General features: G+C 31.8%; 3 protein-coding genes across 3 annotated transcripts; 1 reads left to right on the forward strand and 2 right to left on the reverse strand.

Annotated features, from left to right (window-relative positions):
* Positions 1–569: 569 nt before the first annotated feature.
* BX663DRAFT_552428 (fungal-specific transcription factor domain-containing protein) lies at positions 570–4094 on the forward strand (the record flags this gene model as incomplete). Its single annotated transcript, XM_051531365.1, has 2 exons — positions 570–662; positions 729–4094. The coding sequence occupies 2 exons, from the start codon at positions 570–572 to the stop codon at positions 4092–4094; spliced, it is 3459 nt and encodes a 1152-aa protein (XP_051382503.1).
* Positions 4095–4444: 350 nt separating this feature from the next.
* Positions 4445–5212, reverse strand: BX663DRAFT_511315 (E2F/DP family winged-helix DNA-binding domain-containing protein). Its single transcript, XM_051527874.1, has one exon. The coding sequence runs from the start codon at positions 5167–5169 to the stop codon at positions 4516–4518; it is 654 nt and encodes a 217-aa protein (XP_051382504.1). The 5' UTR covers positions 5170–5212; the 3' UTR covers positions 4445–4515.
* Positions 5213–6740: 1528 nt separating this feature from the next.
* BX663DRAFT_511322 (uncharacterized protein) lies at positions 6741–9634 on the reverse strand. Its single transcript, XM_051527875.1, has 8 exons — positions 9306–9634; positions 8987–9214; positions 8885–8931; positions 8709–8817; positions 8246–8593; positions 8047–8182; positions 7882–7976; positions 6741–7807 (listed from the first exon to the last, which is right to left on the reverse strand). Exons 1-8 carry the CDS (start codon positions 9444–9446, stop codon positions 6812–6814), a joined length of 2100 nt encoding a protein of 699 aa, XP_051382505.1. The 5' UTR covers positions 9447–9634; the 3' UTR covers positions 6741–6811.
* Positions 9635–12203: the final 2569 nt, after the last annotated feature.

Genomic DNA, 12203 nt, shown 5'->3' on the forward strand with positions numbered 1-12203 from the left:
TTGGTCACAACAAACTAGATGTATACTCTTGATCTTGATTGGACAAACTCGAAATAAGTTACAGATGGGGTGTACATAAGATCTACATGTTGTAATTCTCCTGCAGTTCTAATGTATTATGAACATCGCGTTGTTTCAATTAGTTTTTTTTTTTTTTTTTTTTTTTATAAAAAATTCTCCTGTATAAACTTTAAATATTATTAGACTTACACACTTTATTATTAATTATAAAGATATACAACAGCTTACGATAGTTACCTTTTTTTTTTTAAATACTATATGCATATTTTTTTTACGCTTTATAATTTTTAATTTTTTTTCTTACAAACTAGTTAATTCTTTTGTTAATTCCCTCTTTTTTACAGTTACCATTACTTACTATTATTATACTAATTAAACTTCACCCTTTCTCTCTTCTTTTTCTTCTAAATCATACTTTTTTTTTTTGTAATTATACTTATAACATTACAATACATTTTAAAAAGTAATATATAAAATAACTAGAAAAAAAAAAAAGGTAATTCTTCTATCTTGATAACGCCAAACAAATATTAAAAAGGAAAAAAAAAATGTCTGTATTTGTGCCCGACAATAATGGTTCACCACAACAACAAAAGCAACCTGAACAAACAAGACCTAAAAGACCAAGGTCTAGTTTAGCAGTAAGTTATTTTATTATTATTGTAATATAGTGAAATATATTTATTTATTTATTTACTTATTCATAGTGTATTCGTTGTCGTAAAAAAAAAGTAAAATGTGATTTTGTTCAACCTACATGTGGTCGTTGTGCGATTGCAGGTTTGCCTTGCAGTTATGCTACACCACCGCGTCGTGTTGATGGTCATGCGTTTGACCAATTGGGTAATCATGTTGAAGAATTAAAAGAAAGAATGCAAAAAATGCAATCGGAACTTGCCATGATGAAAAATAATTTACATCCTTTTGCTTCTACTAGTCTTTTAAATAATGAGGATAGTCTAGATTCAGGTCGTTCAACACCTAATATGATGATGACAGATATGAATCCAAATAATATGTCTTTGACTACCTCTTCTCCTCCTTCTTCTTCATCCGAACAATCAGTTACTTGGAAATTATCTCTTTCACCTTCTGGTTTAAGGATTGATACTAATATTGCAAGTGTAGCTGATTTATATCGAATATTATTAAATGGTATTAGTCAACTTAACATAAATAATGATACAGCAACATCTCTTTTTAATCCAGAAGGAAATTCTTCTACTTCGCCAACATATTCATCAAATCATTTGGGAGGTATGCGTGATAGACGTCAACAGATTGGAAAATTATCTGGTAATATGGGTAGAAAGCCTTTAAATGGTACAAATTATTTGGATAATAATATGATGGATAGCAATGATAAAGGGGGTCGTCTATGGGAGGTAGACGATAATGAAGCAAGAAAGATATTACAAGAAAATAAATCACCAGATGAAGTGCTTCCTAAGGATGTTTTAGATAATTTAATGCATACATGTTATCATTCTTGTTTTCTTGCTTATCAAATTATAGATAAAGAAGCCTTTATGCGTCAATACACTTCAAAGGAAGGCTTAGATCCTCTTTTGGCTAATTCTATCAATGCTTGGGTATCTAAACATGGATGTATTTATCATAATGTAAATGGGGGTATGATGTCAACATCAATGGGTGAAGTTTATTTCAAGAATGCTCGTCAGTTGCTCAAGAAATGTTTTGATATCAGTAGTCCTACAACGATTCATGCTTTATTAAATTTGTACATGTATCAACTAAGTAGTGAGCGTTCAAGTTTAGCTTATCTTTATATTGGCTTAGCAATTCGTATGGCTCAAGACCTTAAATTTCATAAGAAGGAGCATATGGTTGCTGATTTGAATCAACGTGAAACAAATAAACGTTTATGGTGGTCTGCTTATTGGCTTGATTTATGTGCTGCTCTTGAATCAAATCGTCCTACAATGGTAGATGATAAAGACTGTGACCTTGATTATCCTGTTCGTCTTGAACATGAAGATGACGAGACTGGATATCGCATTCATTTCTCGGTTTATTCAATTAAACTTATGCGTATTCGAAAGGATATTACAAAACATTTACCTTCTGAACAATCAGGTCAATCTTTACTTTCTGCTATTTCAAGACTTGAAAATGCTCTTACAAATTGGTTAGGTGAATTGCCCAATGAATTACATTTTGATAATCATTCTAGTGTTTTCCAAAAGACAGGTTCATTTAGAGATGAGGCCTGTTTGATACTTAATATTCAATATCAAACAACTTGGATTATGCTTCATAAATTCTTCCTACCTAAACAGGACCAAACAGCTACACCTGTTGCCTTGCTATCTCTTAATATTTGTACAAAATCAGCTAATTTGATTACGCGCATGCTAAGTCTTTATGCTACTAACTTGAGTTGGTGCCATTTCTTTTATACAATTGATGGTATTATTGCTAGTGTTACAATTCATCAAGTGAATGCCTTATCTAATGAAAAGGAAGTGTCTTATTTGGCTCAACGTAATTTGATTATTACAGCCAACATACTTAAAGATTCACCTTTAGTATATATGAATAAGGTATGTGAAATTATTGAAAGTATTGAAGGCTTCTTAAAGAAGAATGGTCTTTCTTCAAATTTGAATGATTTGCCTACCGTAAATGAAGATTCTATCAATCAACAGTCTATTTCATCTGTTTTTAATCCTGCTATTTTTGAAACACATCCAATGATTCAACAGCAACAACAAATAGTTCAACAGTCAATGCAACAACAACAAATGCCTCAGCAAATACCACATCAGCAGCAGCAACAACAACAACAACAACAACAACAGCAGCAGCAGCAGCAACAACAGCAACAGCAACAGCAACAGCAACAGCAACAGCAGCAGCAGCAACAGCATACACAGCATCATGGACATCATCCTATTCATCAACAGCAACAAATGCAAGCCGCGCAGTCTTCTTATACAGATGCTTTATCACCTTCTGTACATTCTCAACATACCATGATGAGCTCTCCTCAATCACAGCATTCTTCCTCTACCATGAGAATACCTAATCATCTAACACCTGCTATGTTTCAACAGGCATTACATCAGCAACAACAACAACAAACACCTTCATCTTCATCCACTACTATTGCTGCTACTGGACAGCAATCGTTACATAAGCCTCAAACACAACAGGCAACAGCAAATGCTATATATAATAATTCAGTTATGATAGAGCCTAGTATGTTTTTGAACGATCCAACAACAAGTCTAATGGGTTTTGATATGCCTACACAAACGGGTGATATGGATCAATTACTGTTAAGGAATATAGGATTCGATCTTCAAGGCGCAAATACAGCAGGAACTACTAGTGATGATAATCGTATATATGCCATGTTTGATCCAAGCCAAGCAAGTAATCCTAATGGTAGCATTCATAATAATACAAATACACCTAATACTACAAATACATTTATTACAACATCAACATCTTATACGGATACCTATACAAATGCATATAATACAGGACCACCACCACCACAACAACAACAACAGCAGCAGCAGCAGCAACAACAGCAGCAGCAACAGCAACAACAGCAACAGCAACAGCAACAGCAACAACAGTCACGGGCGCAACAACAACAACAACATCAACAACAACCGCAGCAGCAGTCAACTCATTTTCAACCTCAAGGATCTCAGCCACCAGACTCAAATACAGCGAATGCGAATAATTATTCCAATTTTTTGAGTAGTTCCGAACTATTTGGACTCTCTTCCACATCCACAGTACCACCTCAACCACAGTCTACACAATCTTATTCCACTAACCAAACTACTACAACCACCTTTGATCCAGCTAACCTATTTAATATGGATCCAGCTACCATGAGTGCTCTTCTTTACAGTAGTCCAGGAATGACCAATTTCCCATTTCAACAACAACAACAGCAGCAGCAGCAGCAGCAACAACAACAACAACAACAACAACAAACACCGACACAAGCATCAGGAGATGAAAATGAGTTATTGTATGGAGCTAATAATGGAAGAAAAAGAGTACATCGTGATTGGGAAGATACCGCTTAATATAGATCCTTTTTTTTTTTTTTTTTTTTTTGTTAATCTATACATGTATGTATATATATGTAAATGTATATATAAAATAAAATATTTTAAAAGTAGCTTTTGTTGTTTTGTTTTGTTTTATTCTTGATACAATATGTGTATATATAATTCATTATAATATATAAAAGAAATGCATAGAACGGAGAGGTAAGAAATGGTTGTAGATAGGCATGAGCTATTTAGTTTGTGTATATATGTATATATATATATATTTCACAAGAAATGCAATAAAGGAAAGATTGTAAATACATATACATATACATATATATGTATATGTATATGGAGAAAAGAAGTGGGTATATAATAATGAAAGCGATATATAATGATTGTAATGTTTTTTTTTTCTTTAAAAAAAAAAATAAAAATAAAAATAAAAAACTTCTTATAAAGTCGTAGTTCCAGGCCATAATTTTGCTAAAACGTCTCTATCCTGTTTAATCATCCAGGAGGAGCCAAGATTTAAAAGAGCTTGTTTACCATCACGACTCAACTCTTCAGTATAGATAGGCTGATTAGAAGTGACGATAAAGAAGGGTAAATGACATGATTGTTGAGTATATCGTCGTTGATGATTTCGTTGAATTAAATGTTTTAGACGAGCTAAATGTCGAAGGGTATCATCCAGGAGAAGAGTTGAATTTTGAATAGAGGCTAAAAGATATTGTTGACGGGATTCCTCTTGTTGAATCTCCTCTTTAAGATACTGTAACCCTGGCCCAGAGGTGGGGATACCAAGCCATTTAATTTGCTTTCGGTCCTTTGTGATAATATTCATAGCCATCAGCACGTTCAGGGCATCATAGACACGTCGACGAATATTTTTTTGATCTACTAACGCTCGACTCCTTGATGAACCACCATCGTCATGACCATGTCCCCGAATTTCCGCCGTCAATTCATCTGCTACTTCATTATAGGTCGTGACACCCCTTTCAGCCACTTTGTCACAGACTTGTTTTGAAAATAATCGTAAACCTTTTGTTGGTTGTTGTTGTTGTTGTTGTTTTTTGATTTGTTTAGTAACATAACGTGTCATTTTCTTTTTCGTCCTTATTTTCTTATCAAGGTGAAATGGAGTATGATCAGAACTAGAATTTAAAAGGGATTGAATTGAATAATACTCCTTTTTGCTACTAGTGATAGCAGGAAAGGAGGAAGCCGGTAAGGTTTCAGGTGAAGACGGTAAAGAAGAAGAACAAAATGAACATGAAGGCGAGTCATAATCAGGTAATAAGGAAGGTACTGCTTGAGTAGTAGTAGTAGTAGTATGATTGGTTGTTAAAATAGGTGGTAATAAAATATTTTTTGACATAATTGTATCATCTCTTAACGACCCTTCATCATTCTTTTTATAAACGATAGGTAAAGGAAGTGTCAAATATGGCAACTGATTTGAAGTTGAGAAAGTCATTTTATATTAGAGGAAAAAAGAAAAAAAAAAGAAAAGATGAAGAAGAGAAAAGAAGAGAAAAGAAAAGAAAGATAATACTTCTTGTCGTTTTTATTATTATTGTAATGTTTATATTAAGGAAAGGTATAAAGTAATTCGTTTTAAAAACAAAGATAAATATTGAAGGAAAGAAGAATAAAAACAAAAAAAAATAAATAAAAATAAAAAAATAAATAAAAATAAACAAATTTTACATGGTTAAATTGATGTTTATTTTTTTGTTTTTATTTGCCTCTATTATAAATGTCTAACTTTATCATAAAGCAGTGAAAAATATGTTTATATAATGAAGGCTATACAATATGTATAATCTATATATTTTTACAATGAGAATTGGTAACAAATGATAAACGCGTTACTTTATGTATGTATGTATGTATGTGTATGAACGTGATAAATATATTATCAAATTTTTGTGCTGCTGCTGCTGCTGCTTTAATAGTCCTGAGATGTTTCCAAAAAAAAAAAAAAAAAAAAAAAAAAAAAAAAAAAAAAAAAACGGAATAACCAGTTTAAGATAGAAGTACTGACAAATAATAAGCTTTTTTTTTTTTCTCGTAATATATAATAATGCCCGCCCTTTTCCTTTGTTTACATGCATATATAAATAAAATATAATAAGGTAAAGTAGAAGAAATATACGGAGCAAGTAGGAGTAGGGGATGATCTATTTTCTTTTTTTCTTTTTAACCTTTTTTGTTACACCATTCGAATGTATATAAACCCTCTTATCAAAGCAACAACAACATACTTCTCTTAATATGTTTATAAAATAACTATTATAAAATATTAAAAAAAAGCTTTAATGATATTGAAATGAACCTTTTATATATATATATATATAAAGAAAATCGATTTTGTTTGTGTATATCGTAAAAATGTTTATTATTCTGGGAAAGGAAGATAGATTTATGAGTTCGTTTATCGATAAGTAAAGAGTGATAAGCATATAATATTCTCTTCCTGCTTCCTTTTTTTTTTCTCAGGGAATTAGAACGGAATTGCTTTATTTAGTGGATACTTATTTATTTTTCTAATAAAATCACATGAAATTTATCAAGGCTATATGAAACAGGAAAATCCTTTAAACTTACTAAAGATAACGAATAGAAAAAAAAAAAAAAAAAAAAAAAAAAAAAAAAAAAGTGTCAGTGCGTAAATAATGGAAGGTAGTTTATTATCTCTACATGTTTGTAATATTAAATCAAAATTTATTATCTTTTTTTTTTTAATAACGTGAATTTGAACTATTTGTTAATTTTGATATAGTAAAGACACCCAAGATAACTACACCTAAAAATGTGATAGCGGCAGGTAGTAACATATCCTGAGGAATAGGTAAATTGTATTCTTTTGATAGATCTCGTTTTTTTGTTATTGTCTTTTTCTTTTTCATTGTTTCTTCTTCTTCTTCTTTTTGTATATAGTCTTCTTTATCTATAGTGTGACTACTAGAATTTAAAGAAGAGGAGGATATATCTAATAGATGACCTAGAGTAGTAGGTTGACTATCTGGTATCATCATATGTGAACTTGAAGAGTTCAATTGGATTGAATCTTGCTGTGATAATTCTACTTGTTGTTTCTGTTGCTCTGCTGCAATAGCATCCGCTAAAGAATCATGAACGAAAAGACGAACTCGATCAAGTCCTGATTTACGAGCAATTTGAACAGCATCTAATAAGTCAGAGTCACTCGTCATCAACACTTGATCATTTTCATCATCCAAATAGGCTACCGTTAACCAATCTTCATCTTGTTGATTATTGCCACGACTTACTGCTATATAGGACTGTGAAATAGAAAGATGTTCGACCATGATCTTTTGTTGAATTACTTCTAAAAGTCCCTTAAAATCATGAGTATCATGATGAAATCGATGTGTCTTGGTCCCATAATTAAATTTAAAAGAAAATGTGTGGTTATTCAAGTGTGATGATACTGTCGAATGATTATCTTGAACAGCAGAGGCAGAATCAGCGGGTGTTAATTCAGTATAATTTCCTAATCCTGTATAAGTAGGTGCATGGCCTGGTAAGGGAGATACCATTCTTGTTGAATGTGTTTGCTCTAAATGAGGTGAAGAAGGCTGAAACATGTGTGAATTAGCTGCCTGTGAAAGCGAATCTGAAATAACTGATTCTGTTTCAGTGTTATCAGTAGCTATAATACTATTCCAAAATTTATTTCCATTATCTCCTTGATTCCCTTCAATACTATTGATCTTTCATAATTATTATAATTCATGTATTAGTCACATGGAGTCATTCATTTCATTCTATATCTATTTCTATATACCTGTTCAAGTGTAGCATAGGTTAAACGAAGAACATCGATTAAACCTATAATGTTTTTATTATCATCTAATACAGGCAGATTTAAATAATGACCATCTAGAATAGGATAATAAGTAAAAATTCACTCATAAATAATAATAATAATAAACAGGATGGGCTTATTTACCGTGCATCTTCTTTAATGCATCTAAAATGCTAGTAGAAGGTAAAGCTGTATCTGGATGAGGTGTCATCACTCGAACAACCGAACAACTATCTGGAGCAAGACCTGCAGCAATCACTCTTAAAACAATATCCTTTGACTATATATTATATTCAACATAATTTTAAATTAGTACAAATTAGGCTTACAGGTAACAACTCACAGTAAAAATACCAGCTAATCCACCATGGTCCATCACAAGTACAGCTGTTGTATGATATTCTTTCATTAACTTTGCTACCTCACGTACTTGAGCTTTCACAGGTACCTGGACAGGATTAGAATAATCCAAAACAGTCGTTAAATCAGGACAAGACATCTTATCTCTTAATGCTTCCATATATTGTACAAATTGAACAGGACTATTAGCCCATTCTTTTTCCACACCTTCTAGTGCATCATAAAGTTTGCGTGATGAACCATACGCCTTTTCCATTTTATGTAATGCTTCATAAATACATTTTGTGATATCAAGTAAACCAAATATATCACCTTCTTCATTACAAACGGGCTATAAATAATACAAATTAATTATGCTCATTCCATTTTTATTTTTTTTATTTTTTTTTTGTTAACAATAAAAAAAAAATCGAATGATAATATCGATATTAATTTTAAAATCTTACCAGATGACGAAATCCACGAGATACCATTAAATTTAAAGCGTCTTGAGCAGATGTATCAGCTGTTACACATATTGGATTTTTGGTCATAATGTCAGATACTGTAGTTGCTCTTTTGGAAAGTATTAAAAATATATCTAAAAAATAAAAAAAAAATAAAAGTCATTTTATCTACATACCTTGCATCTAAATTATCTGCAACAACTCGATATGCTAAATCTTTAGCCTATAACATACTCAATAATTAGATATAGGGACATATAATGCATATATCACTTTACAGTAAAAATACCGCTTAAATGCTCCTCTTCATCCACAACTAGTACACAATCACTTCTTTTCGCAGCCATTAACTGAGCAGCCTCAATGACCAAAATTGTCTCTCTTACTGTAAGCGCTTGAGCAGGTCGTAAAGCAGAAACTGTGCCTGCAATTTTTTTAGTTTGTTTAATACGTGTTGAGCTATTTCTTCTTTTTGATAACTCCTGTTCAATCTTTTTACGAATTGCCTAAAATAAATTTAAAAGCGAAGGAAGATACACACATGCTCACTTTAAGATTTTGAGATGAAGAAGTAGATTAAGGGAAAAAATACTTTACCTCATCTTTCTTAGACTGACGTTGTCGACTTGATACAGATAACATATCGGATTCAGTAGATTGAACTGCAGTTGAAGTAGAACTTAATGAACCTGAAGGTCTATTAGTATACTTGTATTTGTTAGAAGATACAGTGGACATGTTTTTTTTCTTCTTTTTTCAGTATTATAATATGAATAAATATGAAAAAAAAGTTATAAAAAAGATCACTTCTTTCCCCTTAAATATATTGCCCCACATGTATAATAATTTAATATTCTTTAAAGCTGATTGGGTATTCAAATAAGCTCCGTTTTTTTTTTTTCCTTTTTTTTTTTATTAATTTGTACATACTTTACCTTTATGATATATAGAAAAAGGAAAGAAAGAAAAATAAAATAATAAAAAAAAAGGGAAAAAATTATTTAATCATTGAAACAATTTTAGTAGTATAGCATATCACATATGTATGTGTGTATCCTAAAATAACAAACATAAATCATAGTCTGTGCTGTACCCAAAAATAAAACAAGAACAATGGGAAAATTTATTCTTCTTTTTTTTTAAAAAAAAAAAAGGTGTGACCGTCTTTATAAATACCATTAAACATTTTTATTTTTATAAATTAAAATTTATAAAGTGACCTATGAGCACATACTGTTTTGCCCTGATCAGATCGCTATGGAAAAAGAAAAAGGAAAGAAACCCCCTTTTTTTGGGATAAAAGTGAAAATATTAAAGTGTATGTATAAGTGATGATAATTAACTATCAGAAAATCATTGTTGTATTGAAAGAAGATGATTGACAAAGGGTTCACCAAGATGGTCAGAGGGTTCGGGGATTTGGGAGTGAAACTAGATAGTCCATCTCAAGCAGAATTGCACATATGGAAGGCCAGCATCTGAGCCAGACATCAATTGATTTTCTCACTTTCTTAATAAGGAATGTTGATGGTCATAGAAGGTTCAAGAGATAAGAGGGTGGATCTTCAATAGATTTGGGGCATCTGAAGGCGGTTATGCATATGCAAACAAGAAAAACTATGTGAGCGTATAAAGAGTTCATTTGGATGGAAGGGGCCAGGCTTGGGGGTTTTACCAAGAGGTAACCAACCAAGTCGCCATCGCACGCAACGAAACTGTTCACTTCTTGTCATTGGTATCGTGAGAATAGGTTCGTCAATCGGATTATTACGGCAATGGGATAGAAGTTTCGAATGTTTTTCTTGTAATTTTGAGCGGTAGCAGTCAAGCAGGAATCGTCTTCGTTTTCTAATAAAATCCTTATGAGACGTAGTGTTAAGATTTTCATTACAAACTAATATTCATAGAGGAGATTTGGATAGTTGGGACCATTTTGATTTATTTTGAGATTGTATGTATGGGATCTTTCATGTTAGATAAACTTGTTAGGTGTAATATTACTTTGGTTGAGGTGAAAGATCGTCCACTGAAGAGCACTATCATTATCAGTTACAAAAATCTTAGGCGAACCTACGCTAACACCAGTGGACTAAACAACGCTTCTTAGCTGACTAAGGGCCCATGTATATTGGGGGGATAATCTCACAAGCTATCCGGCATCCTGATACTGAGATTGTTGTCAGCTGATTTGAATGTTCTTTACTGGCGATTGTGTTGTCACTAACTCTAATAATATCCGAGAGAGTTATTCTTTACTGGTTTGCCTTGTAAATGTTATCAACTACTATGTATTCGGGCAATCTTCGAAGTTCCATAATTGCATTATGAATTAAAAAAAAAAATACATCAATGACACGTTTTTCCCGTTGGACAGATAGCGAACCTCGTACTAGCTTTTCTCTTAAATGAGAACAACAACTCCAGAAATATTACCAGCGGATTTGAACTGCTGTTAGAGGTTTTCTTGGCCTTTTTTTTTTTTTAGTAACTTTCTGGATTTTCAAAGTATATATCAGCCGTATTTTTATAGTAGAATTATTCGTTAATGCCAAAGTTTTCATACAGTTTTAAAATTTATTACCTTACATACAACAGCTGACTTGTTTGATTTAAAAAGCAGTGTATGTAAGCCTCCTGAGCAAAATTTTGAGTTGCTTCAAGAAAAGAGTCGGTGGTATCAAAATGATACCAACATGGAATAGTTTCAGTGGCACAACTTGAATTTAAGGGCAGACTGACTGGAATTTGGATAGGGAAATTATGATATACTGACTATAGAAAATCTGGGGGACCACTCCTATCAACCTGCCTACAAACCTGCTCCTAGTGTTTCTCTTTCGAAAATAGAGATGCATCCATTCATACTGAATAAAATGATATATAAATAAAACCACAACGTTTAACAACACGTGTACATCTTGTTCTTGAGAGGGCACTTGCATATATATATTACATTAGATAAACTTCATAGAGCGCATTATTTACCTTATTAGCCTAAAGATTTGCATATCCGCTATTTGCTAGTTGTTCTAATTTTCCTTTTAGCTTCCTGAACTACATCAACCCTATTTTGCATATTATCGTGCACATTGACTAGGGCTTCAAATTTGTGCATGATAATTCTTTAATTATATAAGCAAAGGTACTTTGGTACTGACAAGAATAACCACCACGAGAGGGTTGAGATTTATAATTTCAAATCTTTATAATGTTTGCAAATATTTTATGATGGTTCCTTTAAAAGTCTTGAATATTACCTCCTGTTTAACCTGGTTAAAATATCTATATAAAATTCACTTGCTGAAGGCTATAAAGAAGTTATCAATTAATTCTTTATGTCTTTAAGAACAACATCAAGTTCACACGAATCTCTTTGTTATGAACTGAAGCAAATTTTGAGATATTCAATATATATGCATAACATTTATTAATTAATTGATCATTTAAAAAAAAATTATTCACTTTATAAACTTTGTTATAAAGGAAGGCTTCTTG

Source organism: Cokeromyces recurvatus, assembly GCF_025118155.1.
Source record: "Cokeromyces recurvatus strain NRRL 2243 chromosome Unknown BX663scaffold_14, whole genome shotgun sequence".
Taxonomy (NCBI): domain Eukaryota; kingdom Fungi; phylum Mucoromycota; class Mucoromycetes; order Mucorales; family Mucoraceae; genus Cokeromyces; species Cokeromyces recurvatus.